Raw genomic sequence first — 18,460 nt, forward strand, 5'->3', positions numbered from 1 at the left:
GTTACAGTCCTGGCAAAAACCTAGAAAACCTCAAGACTTACTTCTTTTTTTTAAAAGGTGAGAATGGGTTACATGAAAACAGATAGTCTTGTTGCTTGTATATTTTATTTTACCTCTCTTGAAACATCTTTTTTTTTTTTTTGGTGAATAATGTTATATTGGTAGACCAGCATGATAGATCTCTCATTTTGACTCCTGGTTATGCTGTGCACCTATAATTTAATTTATTCTGCACAGATTTGTTTGAACAAAATGTGTGCTGGTAAGCACTTGGTGTAGCAATAACATTAACACAGTGACCACTAAGATTTGGATTGAGAACAGACACTTCTTTAAAAATATTCAATCAGCAGTTCTGCTTTTGCTGAGTCCAAAATGAATTTTCTTCTATATTTATTGGCCTCTTGTCCTTTATGGAAGGTCACAACCTTTCCAGGGAGGCCAATTTCACCATTCCAGCAACAGTATCTTGTAAAGTGGTAGAAAGAGTGCCCCCCTCCTCCAACTAATTATAATTAATAGGTTATTTGATGATTTGAAACTAGCAGTTTTCTCCCAATAACATGTTTAATTCCGTGGTGTCAGTGAAAAGTGAAGGTTCAGGTTGTGTGAATTGTAAGAAGCTGCTCCTGTGCTTGTTTTCTGCTGGAGGCAAATAGAAATTAAAGAGAAAACTGCACTGGGTCGATGGTGCCTTCAATCTTCCAGCACCCCTGCGTGTGACAAACACCATTTAAAGCTCTTTGCCTGAAAACAGGGTGAACTCTGGATAGCCTTTTCCCATTCCAAGCCATGAAGTCACTCAGCAGCAGCACAGCAACGTGTGTTTGCAGGAATAAAGCCACCAGAAAATCTGTTTCTCTATTTCACACCAGGCTGCACTTATGGAAAGTTATGGTTTTGTCTCTATTGGGGCAGTAAATAAAATAAGACACCCCCCCCCCCCTTGTATTCTTATCTAAGGGAAGAAAGGAAGAATTTAAAGGAAGCACTCCAATGAATATGTCCTGTTCCAAGTTCTCTGATTTTACTGGCTTTAAAATGAGGTCAGCTTTTGCTTGATACTGGCATTACCTGACTCTGGGTAAGACAGTTGCTTAATTTCTGTGCTTTCCTGCACCTTGTCAATAGAATGGAACAGTAATAGCTGGTGTTTCACGTGGGTCTCGTGAAGATGAAACAGTTAAATGCTTTTTTGCTGCTCTTGTGAAGATCCTGTTATGGCAGGGAAGTATAAATAATAAAATTAGAAACAGATCTGTTCTCCTCTGTAGTAGGAGTGTAAATAAAATGCAACAGAGTTGAGTGAGTGCTTTAAAGCACTGGGTTCTTTAAAAAAAAGAAAGGAAGAACCCAGTCTCACAGATCTGCACCCTCAGATTCCCTTCCTGGCCTTGATGTCCCAGGTGATAAAGGCTTAGAAATAGTTGGAAGTCTTTGGCCTTGGGTTTGATTGGCTGGAAAATCCAGACTTATTAAATGACCCTGTTTTGTCAGAGCCATCCACTGAGCTTGGTTTAAATTAGTGTTAGAATAAGGATGTTTATTTAAGACTGAAATGGCCATCTGGAGAGTCTCTTTTCAGTCATTTTATAACTCTCAACCATTTTCTTTGCAAATAAACTCTGGTGACTAATGCTTGCTTTCTTATGGGAAGTTAGGGAAAAAAAAATCAACCAACACTTTTATGAGTAAGAGATCATTTCTGAAAAAAAAAAAAAACAACCTTGGAGTTGTTTTCTTGCATAATGTGAACTGATAAGTAGATGTAAAACACTAGTTTTTTTAAAGCTAAGTTTAATTAAATGTCTAGTTTCTGCCCAGTGCAAATAAACTTTTGAGGGGGGAAATGAAAAGTTGAAAGCAATTAAAATGAGGTGCTGTGTGTGTACAGTACTTCATCATTCCCACTGTGAGAACCTTGTTTTTACAAGTTGGCAGCACTACAGATACCCTGCCAATTCCTGCTTTTGCTCAAAAGTTCAAGGCCAAGGGGGACTGTGAGATCATGTAGTGTGACCTCTGCTAAATCACAGGCCTCTGAACTGTATCTGTTTATGTTCCTGACTCCAGTAATTTGTCTCTGACTGCAGAACAGTTTTTCTGGCTAACCTGTGCTGGGCAGAAAGGCTCAGCATTTAAAGGCATCAGAAATTCTGCCCTTAGTTGCTTCTTCCCGTGGCTGGACACCCTCTGGTTCAGTAGGAAATAGGACACTTCAAATTTAGCATCTGATTTGTAGTGAGGTTTTGGCTTCAGTTTGCAGCTTCCTGGTGATTTTTCCTTAAAAAATGAAAAAGGCCTTTTGATGTCCAATCTGTTTTAATACTTACAGAGGTACAGACTTAGTACTGAATGCAGAGTTATCATATATGGAAGTCTCCTCCTGCTCCATCTCTCTGACATCCTGTTGACACATCTGAGGGTTTTATCCCCTTGGCCACAGCATTATATTGTGATTTCTCTTCCCATTGCTTATCCAACGGGACAGCAAAGCCTTTTCCAGAGCCTCTTCTTTCTGACCTCTCACTGAAGAGTTGTGACTTGCTCTTCTTGTTTCCAGGCTTATAACCCATAATTTGTCTGTACAAAAACACCACTTTGTGAGAGAATTGCCTTATTTGCTTGTCTGCATTTGTTAAAAGTCAGATTATCAATCTTTTTCATCCCCCTACTTTATAATCATTGACTTTCATTCTTCAGTTAATTAGGAGGCTCTTTAAATGTGAACAGAGCTAAAAAGTGCTGGTTGCCACGTGTTAAGTGGCCAGGAACACAGGGAGGTGGTGGTTAGAAACAACAGAGGAGTAACATGACATTTTTTTGGCTGTAACAAAGAGATGAAGCTGGTTACCAACGTGACTCTTTACAGACTCATTTTCCTGATGTCTGCAAAGTAGCAGCAGAAGCACTTCTGTTTGATTCACAGTGGTTGACTCCTTTTTGGGAAGAATTTATCCATTTAGATTAAAGTTAATAATTTCCTTAATAATTACCATTGCTTGCAAAAAATTTAGGCTGAATAAGGTCCTGCATGACTGTACAGTGAGAAATGCACTTTGCAATAAATGCTGTCCTCTGCTATGTGCTGAAGATACTTTTACACACAAATTACTTCTGGCTGCTATTTACAATAAACTTTAAAAACTGGACCAGAGAAATCAGTGCTTCCTTGATGCTGGAAGTCAAGAATTATGGATATTATGGCTTGATTTGCCAGTAGCAGTGAGTTGTTAAACCAGGAATTTGTAGATTATACCTGTTCCTTTGAGTACCTGTCAGTCTTGTGGCTGCATTTGAAACCTAAATCATGGATTTCTTCTTAGCAGCTAAATCACATATTTCGTTTCATCCTGCTACCATCCTTGTGTTCTTTTCATGTTTCTGTGCTTTTGTCTGGTAGATTCAGCTTGAAAATGGCAATTTTAACTCCTTCATTGCTGTCAGTACTGAGACATCTCCCTTAGCACTTCTAGATTCTGCCCTTCCTGACTCCCTCCCTCACTCCTTCCATCCCTCAGCAAATATTTATGATTCCTTCAGCAGGAAGGCTTGAATTAGCAGAATGTGGGATGTCCCTGGGTTTGTACGTGTCGATGACATGCAGTTTATCTGCTCTTGTTTCAGGTACAAAGGTTAAGTCAGCAAGAACCCAGACTTCTTCTCACACACAGAAGGTCATCACCAGCCCCAGGAAACAGCATCCTGTGTATGCTCTTGCCCAGGAAAATCAGTATGTCTTCAGTCCCAGTCAGGATGTGCCTCCTGCCTATGGTCCCCTTGAAGGTCACCTCATTCCCATGGCTATTCCACTAGGTAGGAGCAAGTAACCTGGAGAAGGATGTGTGGAGGTTAATTGCTGCTGCTTCATGGAAATACGACTTGTTCCTTCTTAAATCAGTGGTTTGAGGGTTGGAATTAGATGATCTCTAAGGTCCCTTTCAGCCCAAACCATTCTGTGATTTGCCCTGGTCCATGAGATTTGCAGCTGCCCTTCCCATAGGATATCTGGGGGATCAGTTTAAAATGTTCTGGTTTTCCTCATACTTTATTCTGGATGTCTAATGACACCCTGATAGAGCAGTTATTTCACAGAATCACAGAAGGGTTTGGGTTGGAAGGGACCTTGAGGATCATCTTGTTCCATGGGCAGGGACACCTTCCACTGGACCACTTTGCACAGAGCTCCATCCAACCTGGCCTTGGACACTTCCAGGGTTGGGGCATCCAAAGCTTCTCTGGGCAGCCTGTGCCAGGGCCTCACTCCCTTTACAGGGAATAATTTCTTCCTAACATCCAATCCAAAGCTACTCTTGGTCAGTTTGAGGCCATTCCCCCTTGTCCTGTCACTACATTCTCTTGTAAAAAGTCCCTCTCCATCCTTCTTGTACTTTCAGGTACTGGAGCTTATTGCCCCACTTTTATTGCTTACCTGTCCCCTTTCTTGCACACTTTCCATTTCTAGGCTTCATATTCTGGCTTTAAGTTTGGTGTCCACATAAGCAGGAACTGAATTACTGGCCCTTGGATTCAACATTTGCAATGACTTCAGCCCAGCAGTTTCAGTAGGATTGTGCCAAACACACTAAATCAATTGTTAAAAGGTTCTGTATTTTTCCACCTTGAAGAGAACCTTTCTACAGGCCTTGTTTTGAGAAGGGTTAGTATTATATTGGCATTTAAGGAAGAGAATTATGTTTTTTAAAGGGTCTCTCAAAAATTTGTGAGATGGTGTTATAAGTGTAGTCTTATTTTGGATATGATTACAAGAATGTGAGGTGGGGGAAACATGGTGTGTACTTTTTGATCAGCAAACACAATTCTGATTTTCAGCAGTAGGTGTCACCACAGTCAAGAAAGTAATTTTTAAAAATGGCACTGATGAGTTTACAGTTTCTGCTGGGAAAGCCTTCAAATTGCCTGGTGAATCCCCACAGTGTTAATAGGGGGCTTTTTAATTGGTGTGTAATTGCACACAGAATCTCAGTCTGACATGAAACACAGACACGTAGAAATTAATTTTAATTAATTTATGAATTTGCTGACTTTGGAGATTTAGATGCATTTTTAATTGTTTTTCAACTGTCCTTAGGTCAGACCCAGAGCAGTACATCCCTGCAGCCTGCTGGGATCATCATAGACAAACCACACCCTGTCACAGTTACAACCTCCCTCCCTCAAGTGCCAAAACCTCCAGTTGAGATAAAAAAACCAAACATAGCTGTGATAGAGATGAGATCAGAGAAGAAGGATCCACCTCAGCTCTCTGTGCAGGTACTTCTCAAGAGTGATGATTATTTGTTTGTTTATTTTAATGAATGCTAATTAAAGGCAGTCTGATCCACCACTAGTGCTCTTTGACATCAGTAGATGGTTTTCAGCAAGCAATAGAAACACATAGCATGGAGGGACCAGGAGGTTCTCATGCTGTGCTAATATATTCACTTATATTTTATAAATTATCTTTATTATTTCACCAAAATAGAAAACTATTTCTTCCCTCTGTCACCTAGGCAGGGTGTGTGTAAAAATAGATCTGTGTCACATTTTCTTTTTTTTAATGAGATTTTTCAACCAGAACAAACTTGGAATCAAAAAAAGTATAAATATAAATGTCAGTTTTCTTGGATGACTGCTTTGGCCTTTAAGATTTCTGTTTCAAGCATGATTGTCAACCCAAGGATTTCACTGCAGATTAATCAACCTCCACAGTCCTTACCTGGTGGGCTGGAGTTTGTTGTTTTAATTTTTAACATGAGTCTGTTGTCAAGGAAGTGAATGTTTCTTATGTGTTCATTATTTTGGGCTCAGATTGTTGAGACTGTACACATCCCACATACACCTTTCAGGTTCAAATGATTCATGGGCCTCAGAGTTAAATACAGGTAGAGTTTTGTGTGGTTTGTTCCTTTGCTGTGTCACTATTCCACCCACATTTTGCTGTTAGTTCACCCAGTTCTTAAATGCTTAATGTGATTTTTCCCTGAGGAATTAAGCAAGCATTTAAATCTTTGTTCTTAACAGACACACAATCCATTTTGATGCTACAGTGGACCTGGTTTTATATTGTAATACAATTTTGCTTTTGTTTTACTCTACTAGATGTGTGACAGTGTGAAGCCAATAACCAACCTACACAGTGCAAACATATAAATAATAAATTATAAATAACAGGTACACTCACCTTCTGTCACAGGCAAGGCAAAGTGTCAGGGAACTAAAGAATAGGAAAAATCAGGTACTGCAAGAAAACATGTGAATATTTCTGCCCTTAGTTTTTTACAGGGCTTTGTTTTTCAGAACCAAGGTGATACCAGGTCCAGGCAGCAGAAAAGGGGGAGTCTCTGAAGTTTAGTGGCTCAGTAGCAGCTGGAAGAATCTAAAAAGTTCAGTGATAACAGCCAAGCTAATGCATAGATTTTTATATTGATGCTTTTTTTTTTCTTTCCCAGGTGTTACCAAATGTGGACATTGACAGTGTTTCAAGTGACAGTGTGAGTGTAAACCATGTTCTTCCAGACTCTGAACCTCTTCTTCCTCCTGTGGATGCTGTAATACAGGTATTGATTGTCTGTGAATTCAGATTTGTTCAAAACAGAAAATATGTTAAATTACTGCTAAGTTATCTCATTGTCTTGTTTTAGTTAGAGAAATGAGACAGTTCCAGGAAAAATTGAGTAATTATTCTAGAGAATCTATTGTGTAAAGTATTTGTTTTAAGAACATGAGAAATTATAGCAAGACACTATTCTTCCAAGATTAAATAATCACCATAGTAAAATTCTTAATAAAAACAGTGTTTCTGTGCCCTGTTAAGAATTATAATCCCTGTTGGCCCATGTCTGTCTGGTTTACACTGGCTTCAGTGTTCTCATGTGAAGGCTGAGGATGTTCCTCATTCCTCCATCTGCTCCTTGGCTGTTCTCTGGTGGTTCATGGCATTTTGTGTCCCTGGGAGCCCGTGGTGTGTGGAGCTGACCAGTCCATTTTCTTCCCATGGAACTTTTCAGAAGTGTTTTTAATCTAATCTAAGCAGCAATGAAGGTTTTTGTACAACTCTAAGGGTGACTGCTGCCTGCTGAACAATAAGGACAGACTGGACAGTGTGAAGGCACGGTGCTGCAGGGATGGTTTTTGTATAATTATTGTACATTTTGTTTGCCCTGTGTGTTAGTTGCTATTCTGACTTCAGGAGTGGGGTCCTCCAGAGTCCTGTGGTCAAAGTATTCACTGAACAAGACAGAGATTGTGGACTAAAATAGTGATTATTATTTTAAAACTATATTACTCCATCACCCCAAGATGATCAGAGGGATGGAGCACCTCTGCTGTGAGGAAAGGTGGAGGGAATTGAGATTGTTCAGCCTGGAGTGGAGAAGGCTTTGGGGTGACCTAGTGCAGCCTTCCAGTGCCTGAAGGGAACCCACAAGAAACATGGAGAGGGACTATTTACAATGGGGTGACAGAGTAAGAGGGAATGACTTCAAACTGACAGAGAGTAGGTTTAGGTGGGATATTGGGAAGAAATTCTTGGCTGTGAGGGTGGTGAGGCCCTGGCACAGGTTGCCCAGAGAAGCTGTGGCTGCCCCATCCCTGGATGTGTCCAAGGTCAGGTTGGACAGGACTTGGATCAACCTGGTCTAGTGGAAAGTGTCCCTGCTCATGGCAGGTGGGTGGAAGGAGATTGTATTTAATGTCCCTTCCAACCCAAAACATTCTGTGATTGTCTGATTTTTAAATAACACCACAGAAATTGTACATCAGTAAATTGCTTAAGAGCAATTTAGAGACTATTGCCCTACAGCTTTTGATCCTGAAATATTCCATTAGATTTGGTAACAGCAGGTTTTAGTTGTCAGCATGCAGGAAGTTGTTGTTCTGATAATCTCTCCTTATGCTGTGCAAAGAAATTCCTCCTGACTTGTAAGGTGGATAAAGCATTTTCTCTCAATTCAGATTACTGACAGTGAGTGGTGATTTAATTGCATTCTTGTCATGAAGTTTTTCTGCTAATGCATTTTCCCCTCCTGTATGAAATACCTAACAATTGCAATCTGTCTTTATAAGACCCCAGAAGATATACACAGTGAAGACACAGAGTTTCCAGGAACTAATTTCGTTGATGTCACTGATGTCATGCAGGTAATCACATTGCAAAAGGGTCCTTTCTTTTAAAAAAATGTGTATTTGTTTTATATCATTCTGTCATATCTGAAAACAAAGTGAACAATACTAGCAGCTTTAAAAGTACACACTGTGAGCACTACTCTACCTGTTTACAGTGCTATAAAGAATATTAGAAATTACTGTGTGTTGGTAAAGTAGAGTAGCTTTTGAAGAATTAGAGTAAAAAGTTAAAATTAGCTTTTATTTGGATATGTTAGAATCCACTAGAAATACAAGCAGTTCTCTAAAATCAGCAGTGATTACAGCACTTGGATTTCACAATTTAAAACTCTGAAGGTTATGAATATGTTGACAGGCTGAAAGAGCTGTGGTTGTTCAGCCTGGAGAAGAGAAGGCTCCAGGGAGACCTTAGAGCACTTTCCAGTGCTTAAAGGGGCTCCAAGAGAGCTGGAGAGGGACCTGGGACAAGACTTGCTGTGTGCATTTCAAAATCTACCCCCAAATGTATTCTTTTTACCTCTTCTTCATGCTCTGGATCCCAGGATTAGAGTGTACATTGAATATTAACCCTGTAGCCTACAGGTCAGTATGGTAGGTTTATTTTTAAAATGAATTCATCATTTAACATCATCAGTTGGTTAAAACAGCCTAAATTGGTGGTTTGTCCATCACAACTGTGCATATGCTTTATTCACTTATAGTTTCAAAGTTACTGATGTTGTTGGAGGGGAGGAGTTAAATCTATGTGGACATTGTTCTTCTGTTTGCATTAAAAAAAAGCTTTAATTTATGAAACTAAAGAGGAAAGCTATTCAAGAAATCATTTTATGAACTAACAAAAAATACTGCAATGTTAAATTTTTATTATGTGAATAATAGTTATTCATCTTTTCTTTTTTCATCTTTTTCCTGGATTGCTTTTATCTCTTTTTTTTGGCAATGAGATATATTTTAACCACAATACCAAAAAATGTTCCAAGTGAAACATATGTTTGGCCTGTGACCACACGGACAATGTTCTTAAAAATGTGCAAGGCAAACACAATGTGGAAGCATAAAATCAATCTCTGGAGTGGCAGGGGTATTTAAGACATCAAAAGAAAGCAAAGTTATTGTTATAAAAGAGGCTTCAGATTCATGAAAAAATGTGCATAAAATGCTGTATGGAAAAACAGCTCATTGTTGTCTTCCCCCCTCTCCCTTTTATTATGAGAACTTAATTCTCTTAGAACTGAGGAGGATAAGTATTTGTGTGAAATATCTTTTGGGGTTTTTATCTTTTCCTGTTTTTTCTTCCCTGGAAGTGTTCAAGGCCAGGTTGGACAGAGATTGGAGCAACCTGGTCTAGTGGAAGGTATCCCTGCCCATGGCAGGGGGATGGAATGAGATGATCCTTAAGGTCCCTTCCAATCAAACCCTCTCTTCTTTCCACATCTCCTTTTCCTCACTGTAAACACCCCATAAAAAGTGTTGTTCCATCCCAGAATACCTATTCCCTGCATCCCAGAACAGTTCATAGTGTCATCACCTCCTCCAAATGCACCTGCCCCACCTTAAGAAAGGTGCCATGGAGAGTCATTCCTTGGGCTCATCTTGCTGGGTGTCACTGCTGGGCCCTGGGGCTGGGCCCTCTCCTGTGGTGGCCCTTGGAATAACCCATGTCTGGTGCTTGGTTGGGTTGTTCTCCCACCTTTTATTGTTCCTCTGTGCTCCTGTTTTTGGGTGGAGACAGGCCTTTGGCACATAATGGAACACTCTGCACTGTGCCCCAGCCTGTCAAACACAACCCACCCCTGTTGCTACCTCTCTATCTTGTGTTTAAAGACCCAGAGCTCCATCTTCCAGAATAGTTAAATTAGGTGCTCTTACTTCACAGTAAGAAAATTTACGGAACAAAGCAGAAAACAGCTTTGATTTCTTTATTTTTGATCAATGGTTGCACCTACAACAAAGTAGGTTTACACTTTCTGCACAGAAGAGGTTTCCTTGCATGAACTTGCCTTTTCAGCTTTAAACTGGCAGAGGGCAGGGTTGGATTAGGAGGAAATTCTTGGCTGTGAGGGTGGTGAGGCCCTGGCACAGGTTGCCCAGAGAAGCTGTGGCTGCCCCATCCCTGGAAGTGTTCCAGGCCAGGCTGGATGAGGCTCTGAGCAACCTGGGCTAGTGGAAGGTGTCCCTGCCTATGGCAGGGGGTGGAACTGGTTGATCTTTAAGATCCCTTCCAAACCAAACCATTCTGGGATTTTTTCAGAGTGAGGACCTTGCTCTGCTCACATGAACCAAGAACAAACTCTCAGATTTATTGTGTCGACTCTTGTGAACAGCCACATCTGGGGGGAGCTTTAGCAAATTTAGTGGGATTTAGGATTGGAGACCCTTTTTGCTCTCTCTGAACATGCCCTAAGTGCAAGGTGGTGACTTGATTCTCAGAAATTTTGCTTCCAGTTTCAACAGCACTCAATATTTAGAACCTGCAGAGCTCAGAGTAAATGCATTTTCCTCGACCCTGGTTTCCCACACGCGCTCGTGGGGACAGGGATGTTTTTACACGTGTGACTCTCCAGACAAAAGACCCCAGGTGACACCTGCAATGCAGCCTGGCCTTGCCTGTGAGAATTGCTTTAGAAATCCATCAAGAAATCCATGACTTAAGTTTTAGGAGGCTTTGATAAAAGCCTATGCATGTACGTGTTTGGTAATGGAACAAAACTAATCCATACCACTAATCAGTACGAACTTTTTTTAAAGTTCTTTCGGTGTAATTTGGGAAATAGAATTTCAGCTTGATACTTTATAATAAAGTATGGTGATTAATATTCCAATCATATCTGAAAGACCTTCTAATTTATGCCATATTTTGATTGGGAGTCGTGATAGGTATTTTCAACAGTCTCCAGGGAAGCAAAATGCAGAATTAAGTGCAGATTATTCAAGATTGGGCTACAAGGTGATATATGTTCAAGTTCAATCTGTATAATTAAATACTGACTGTTACACTATTTTTTTATTTCAGCAGAGGTGATATATCACCCCAAAATGAATACAGTTTTCCTCTGGATTTGTCCATTATTGTGGATTTGTGCACTATTAAATATCAAATATTTTAGAAATGCAGGAGGACTGCAAAAGTTTGTCAGAGTTACTAAATATATGTAAGATTTATTGTATGTACTTGGTTTATTTAATCCAGATGTTTGTATTTTGCATACTCTCAGAAGTATTAAATAGGCAACATCAAAGAAAATTTATGGAGTAAAGCAGGCAGAAGAAAATGCATAATGAAATGCTGGACAAAGACATCTTTACATTTGCTGTCAGAATGAATTATGGTTCTGAGTACATATATCCTGATAGCATGAACTGCTTATCAGCTTGCAAGGCACCCAGTGCTTTCTGAGTTGAACTAAACTGGTTATTTCTCTGCCCAGAATGGTTTAGAGATCTTTGTTTGCCACCCAATATTAATATTCTTCAAGAATATACATATTTTCACTTCTTTGAAGAATTATCCCTATATAAAGATCCAGAAGGATCCTGCTCCCCAACAGCTCTTTGTTGTAATACCCATCAGGGACCTCTCTGACTTTGCAGTTTTAAAGTATATTAAGGTAGGAGAGAATTATTAATGCTGGGTTGGGGAAGGAGACAGGAAAATGTCACTATCTTTTTATTTCCCCTTCTCTGTTCTTTCTGTTTTCAGTGATTTGTTCTTTTATTCATAGATAATATATAGCATGTTTGTTTGTTTGTTTGTTTTATTTTATGGGTTAAAAGTAAGTTTAATTTATGTAAAGGAAAAGAAGATTTTTTTTTTTCTCTTTTCACTGTGTTGGAGATTAATCTTAGTAAATGTGGATTTACAGGGAGCTCTTTTATGCACCATCACATACCTCTCACTGGTAATTTAGGGCCCAGCTCTTCATCTCTTTCTGCCATGCCAAATTTTCTTCTTAGAGAATCATACTACCATTAGAGACATTTGCTTTTAATATCACAAGTGAAGGATGCAGGTTCTCATCCATCAGGAGACATTACAGTATGATGGATTAGTGACTGCTTTTTGGGACTTGGTGCTGTGTATCCAGGGAAAAAGGAGGGAGGCATCTTTGGGAACAGCCAAACATTATAACACACACCAAGTCACTTGTATAACTTTTTAGAAATAGCGTATTATCATTAAAGTCAAGATGTCTGTGAGGATTTTGTGAATTATTACCCAGAAATAACTTCTAACTTTCAGCAGCTGGACTTAATGAAACTGTAAACACACGTGTAACATATGTGTAAAATATTAATGTCTGGTCTTCAAGTTTATTAGAGTTTTGACAGACTACATGCTCATTAACTTTTGGGAATGTGTCTTTTCAGACGGGAAGCTTTAACGAACAAGTTTAATTCATTTTAAAAAAAAAGCAACCAGAACACCAAAACCCAAACAAAACAAAAAAACCCTAACCCAACAAGTAACTGTAGAAAGTTTCCTGAAGTTTTTTGTTCAGGGGAGGAACGTTTCTGGTGTGTACATTAAAGAAACTTGACTTATGTCACAAGTACATTTTTCAAGTGTTAGCATTACCACTGGCTCTCTGCCCTGTGCAGCACAGGCAGGAAATAGGAGCCAAATCATGTTTTACTTAGCAGTTCCTATAACTTTATACCTCTACAGATTTATGATTTGCTAAGCTTAGAGTTGTATCAATTAACTAGGACACACTGAGGAGGGAGAACGTGGTTCGTGTGCTGTGACACATCTACAAGTGTTTCTTAAAGAAAAAAACCTGACAGCTACCTCAGTGACATTGCCTTGCAGAAATGCACCATAACTTAATTTACTCCTTATTTATTAGGATCAGGAAGAGGAGAGGGATGAAATTCCAGAGTTCTCTGAGCCTCTTCTGGAGCTTAATGGCCAGTTTAAAGTTGCCTCACCAAAATACAACGGTCCTTTGTTTCCTCCAGTGGCTTCTGCCCCTCAGCAGCCTGCTGATGTTTTGGATGAACTGATTCAAAGGAGAGAAACCATCGAAAACAGGCTGATAAATTGGTGAGTTGCAATGTAACAAAAGTGGCAAAAGAATATATATGGAAGGAGGAATGATTCCCTAATTATCCTTCCCTTTCTTCTCGCCTCTGTTCCCTTCTTCCTTTTCCTTTGAGCTGTCCTGCATTTCATGTCAAGGATGCTCTTTTGTGTGCTTTTAGGTGTCTTGGTGTTTGCTGATAGTTAAAAAGATTTTATTCTGCCAGGGTGGAACAGGAAATAATGGCAAAAATTATCAGTGGGATGTGCCCAGCTCAGAAGGAAACAGTGCCCAGTGTCAGCACCTCGGAGAGTGGAGACGAGGAGGTTGTAACCCCTGACATTGGTAAGAGGGAGTTACTGTTTCCAGCAGATGGGATATCTCAATTTTTGGCTAATTTTCACAAGCTGTGTAGGTAGCTGTTGCCTGAGCCTCAGGGTGGATAATGCTGAACCAGTGAAACTGTAAAAAGCAGCAGTGCACACTTTAATTTATGTTGTGTTATAGGGCCACTGAAATAAATTATCTGGGGGAAAAAAAAGGGAAAAGAAGGCATAAATCACCCCACTGTACAAATCACCTTCTGTTACTGGCCATCTAAATCAGACTTGGCATTTTGCTAAGCCTGTAATGTTTGTTTGCCTTTCTTTTGTTAATAGATATGTCAGAAATCACCCTCCACTTTGTAAATGTGTGAGAGTGGAGAGAAATGCATTTCTCCTGTGATGTCACTGCTCTTTGCTGTTGCCTTCTTTTATGATCAGGAATTGTTTGTCTACTCTTGTTTATCTTTAAAGTAAAAAAAAAAAAAAATCACTTTTTTCAAAGGAATGTTTAAAAGCTCATGGAGAACAAAATGAGTGGCTGCAGTACAGAACATGCATTTTAGGAGGTGGGACCTGGACGTGAGTTTTATGTTCCTTCATTTTCAGTTGAAGTTGCAGGTGGAGGAGGATTTCAGCTCTTTGTCAACGCTGGTGTCCCTGTGGACTCAGAAATGATAAATCATTTTGTAAATGAAGCTCTCAGTGAAACAATTGCAACCATGCTGGGTGACAGTGAGGCTCAGAGGGCAGTTCCTGATCCAAATGTTCTTCCAAGCACAGTGACTAAGGTGGTAAGTGTCCATTTTATCTAAGCCTTCCTACAGAAGTTCTAAGGGATAATTTCTCCATGGCATGAGGACAGGAATGGATGGATGAACTGAATGTGAATTGTTTGCCTTTTTTTATAATTCCTTATTATACCCCAGCAAGCAACAAGATTAAACCTATTTGCCCCTCTACTGTGCTCTGTTGACACCCACCTGGCAGTGCTGTGTCCAGGCCTGGAGTCCTCAGCATAGGAAGGACATGGACATGGAGCCAGTCCAGAGGAGGCCATGAAGGTGCTCAAAGAGCTGGAACCCCTCTGCTCTGGAGACAGAGCTGGGAGTGTTCACCCTGGAGAGGAGAAGGCTCCAGGGAGACCTTAGAGCCTCTTCCAGTGCCTAAAGGGGCTCCAAGAGAGCTGGAGAGGGACTTTGGACAGAGCCTGGAGTGACAGGTCAAGGGGGAATGGCTTCCCACTGACAGAGGACAGGGTTAGATGGGATACTGGGAAGGAAAGTCTTGACTGTGAGGGTGGTGAGGCCCTGGCACAGGTTGCCCTGAGAAGCTGTGCCTGCCCCATCCCTAGAAGGATTCCAGACTGGGTTGGACAGGGCTTGGAGCAACCTGAGCTAGTGGAAGGTGTCCCTGCCCATGGCAGGGGGTTGGAACTGGATGGTCTTTAAGATCCCTTCCAACCCAAACCATTCTGGGATTCTATTTCACTTTTGAAAAAAGAAATTGAAGAGAAATCAAAATCAATTCCCTTGTGCTGCTGCAACATGCTGGATTTATTTATTTATTTATTTATTTACTTTAAGGATGAGCACAAAACTCATTTCTAAGGAAAGGACTTGGTACTTAATTTCACATTGTCAAAAGACAGCTCATGTTATTTTCAACAAAAATAAGTTACTGTTGCTCACTTGCAATAAATGAAATATAAAGAAACTAATTTCTTCATCTAAAAAGAAAAGGAAGCTGAGAGTGATATTTTTGGTCTTGTGGGCTTGCAGCCATTCTTTAATATCTGTTAAAATGGCTATTAATTCTTTCTGAGTTTTGAGCTCAGTAGTTTTCAGTAAATGCTTAATTGATTAGTAGAGCTTCCTGTAATAGAGGATAATTTCCTGTGTTCCCTTTGATAATCAGATGACAGCTGGCTCTTATTTTGATACCAACGTGGCTGTGCTGTAATCTGGTGTTGTATAATGTCTTTGGGATGCATGTGGAAATTGCTGTGCTTAGAAATACAGCTACTGGAGGCTTTGTTGAAGTGGGATCAGTCATTTTGTTCTGCTCAGTGTATTTAGGCTGAAATACCACCTGGTGCCTGCTGGAAGGGACAAACAGGTTATTCTGTAGTCAGAAGTGATCAGTTCACTGCTGTGGGCTGAAATACAGCCCTCCTGCATCTCTTCCCCACTCCATTACAGACCAAGGAGGGCCTGATGTCCAAGATGTTCCTTGTAGCCTGTTATTCTGGTCCTTGGAAACCTCTTCTGTTGTCCATCCTACATTTACTAATGGCCCTTTTGTTGCTGTACCAGCTTCAACTGAAATATCCTTAGGATTATGAATTATTCATAATCCTGAAATGATTGTTTTTTCCTTATTCCATATATGTTGCCCACTCCAAGAGATTAGTTTTGTCCTTTTTGGCCTTTGTTTAATTAACCTAAATAAATCAATCATCCACGTGGGGGCCATTTTTTGACTCTTCCTTATAGGCAGCTTTGATGTTTTCTAATTTAGGTTGGTCTGGAGCACAGGTAACACTAATATGCTAATAACATCTTTAATAATAATGTGGTCTGTGAGATGGAGTTTCCTCAGTGCCTTGTGCTGTGGTAGTGATACTCTCCTGCCTTCCTTGGAATCTCAGGTGGCCAATTATGTTTTTTAAAGCCTTTCCATATTTGTAGCTGGTAGCTATCCTTTAGCTTGTGCTATCATGAGGGTTTTTTTTAATGCTTCTTTTTCCATTTGTGCTCAGCTTATAGCAGAAGTTTTTGAATATGTAGTTGATGCATCTTGATCTGTCCCTTCCCACTGTGAAGTTTCCTATCTAGAACTGCAACTGTTCCTTAATTCTTTGGTGTCACAATGTGAGCTGCCAAATGTGTTGGCATGTCCCACTTTCCATAAGAGATTCTAATAAAAATCTGAGGACTTATTCTTCAGAAACTATACTGGAAGTCTTCCTATACCCTTGTTGTCTTGTTTTCTTTATGAAATGTCAGAGAACAAAGCTGGAAAAATTCTGGAAAGGTCCATCATATTCCTCCATAGCAGCTTCAATGACAACCATCATACTTGTCAGATTTATGTCCATTGCTGTCATCTTTAAAAGGAACATCACAATTACATTTGTGCTTATTTTGGTGCTCTCCTGTCTCGTCTGTTCCTTTGTTTGTAATCTTCCTTTTAGCTGATTTTTCTTACCCTAAAATTACCGTGTCACTCAATTTTATCCGTGTCACGAAATATTTTCTTGCTTAGCATTGTATCAAATGCTTTATTAAACTTCATGTAATAATATAATTCATATTTAGACTGGACATTAGGAAGCATTTCTTTACCAAGAGGGTGGTCAAACCCTGGGACAGGCTTCCTAGAGAGGTGGTTGATACCCCACCTGAGGCTTTTGGACAATGCCCTCAACAACATACTTTAAATTTTGGTCAGCCCTGGAGTGCTCTGGCAGTTGGACCAGATGATCACTGTAGGTCCTTCCCAACTGAAATAGTCTGTTCTATTCCATACATAATGATTTCCCAGTGTAATCATTCTAATGATTTTAATTTAATTTGTAAAGGCTTTAATTTATTTTCTCCAGTCACGCTGTTTAACCCCGCGCACCTTTCTGTTTAGATGGAGGAGTTAGATCCATGAAGATGTATCCAAGCAACAACTGTTCCTGTTCTGTGAAAACCTGCCTCTCTCTCTCTCTTCCTCAGCTCTCTCTGGGGATACTTGGAAGGCAGGAATTCTGCCTGGAGATAACAACTGTGGTTATGATTTTTCTTCCCCTCAGGAGTCTCCTGTGCCTACACCACTGCCAACCCCCCAGGCCACACCACCACCAACACCACCTTCAGAAAAGGAACTGCCCCCAGTCAAAACTCCAGAGTCATCTCCATCACCCACAGAAATGAGTGGGGATGTTCACGAGAGTGAAAAACCTAAAGAAACAGGTATTGAAAATAATAATTGAAGTTTAGAAGCAGCAAATATGCTTTAATCTGCTGCCTTTAATTTTCCTCTTCAAAGACATGTTATCTCTCAGGATAAATATTCTTGAGGCTACAATACAAGTGGGAACTCATGTAGTAGAGAAAATATGGGCTAATTTATATAAAAAGCAAACATTTTTTGTTTGGTAACAGTTCTATTTTCAAACTTAATGCGAATTTCTGTGGTCTGTGTCATTTCCACCCCTCCCAACCCCTCCACAATTTTTCACATCAGAAAAATAACTGTCTTTTGCTCTTTCCTGCGTTTCTAATGTTAATTAAATCAAATGCACACTTTTCAAGTAAATGGAGAGTGTTTTTAAAATGCAGAGCAGTCTCCCTTATTAAAGGAAGTAAGAAATTGAGGTTTTACTCTAAATTCTTCAGGTGCCAACACCATAATTAAAAGAAGCTATTCTTAATCTAGTCTTGTCTCCATAGCTATCAAAAGGTATCACAAAAACTGCAAGTGCTTGGTAGAGCTGCCTAGATCTGAGATTTGCTTCCTGCTTTCCTTTCTGATCTGGAATTTGGCTTCACACCTGCAGGAGTTGGGATTCCAGCAGCCAGGGGCCGTGTTGGCACACCCGTGGTTACCCCTGTCAATACACCCACAGCAACCACACCCAGCCCTCCTGCCTCAGAGGGGGGCTCCCACGCTGCCAAAATGGAAAGTCCAAAGGCTCCAAACCCGTGGGATGGTGCTGAACTTCCTCTGGAAGAAGAGAAACCCAGTCCTTTAGCTGAGGAACCCCTCCGTCCCAGGGCCGTGTGAGTTGAACAGGCTGCAGAGTTTTCTAAAAAACATGAATATGTATTTTCTTTCTACATATATCCTCAAAAAGCCAGTAGAAAGAAATGCTTTATCTGTGTGTCAGGAGGCAACGAGATAAGCCAGAATTCTATTTTCTTTTTTAACTGCTTGTATTGTATTTTGGAGAAAAAATGTGGAATCATAACCTTTCTCGGGGTTTATCAGTCCTTATTC

The 18,460-nt window shown here is 40.1% G+C and overlaps 1 protein-coding gene across 7 annotated transcripts in view; it reads left to right on the plus strand.

Annotated features, from left to right (window-relative positions):
• Positions 1–18,460, plus strand: part of KIAA0586 (KIAA0586 ortholog) — a 73,942-nt gene that overhangs the window by 16,448 nt on the left and 39,034 nt on the right. For all 7 annotated transcript variants that reach the window (XM_051768748.1, XM_051768744.1, XM_051768741.1 and 4 more), the window contains 9 exons: positions 3,628–3,816; positions 5,093–5,274; positions 6,453–6,560; positions 8,068–8,142; positions 12,975–13,171; positions 13,375–13,493; positions 14,081–14,265; positions 17,274–17,433; positions 18,021–18,243. In XM_051768748.1, coding sequence (XP_051624708.1) covers positions 3,628–3,816; positions 5,093–5,274; positions 6,453–6,560; positions 8,068–8,142; positions 12,975–13,171; positions 13,375–13,493; positions 14,081–14,265; positions 17,274–17,433; positions 18,021–18,243 — 1,438 coding nt within the window. The remainder of the gene's footprint in view (positions 1–3,627; positions 3,817–5,092; positions 5,275–6,452; positions 6,561–8,067; positions 8,143–12,974; positions 13,172–13,374; positions 13,494–14,080; positions 14,266–17,273; positions 17,434–18,020; positions 18,244–18,460) is intronic.

The sequence above is a fragment of the Manacus candei genome, unplaced genomic scaffold, assembly GCF_025592945.1.
Source record: "Manacus candei isolate 608988 ecotype Guabito, Panama unplaced genomic scaffold, ASM2559294v1 h1tg000097l, whole genome shotgun sequence".
NCBI lineage: Eukaryota > Metazoa > Chordata > Aves > Passeriformes > Pipridae > Manacus > Manacus candei.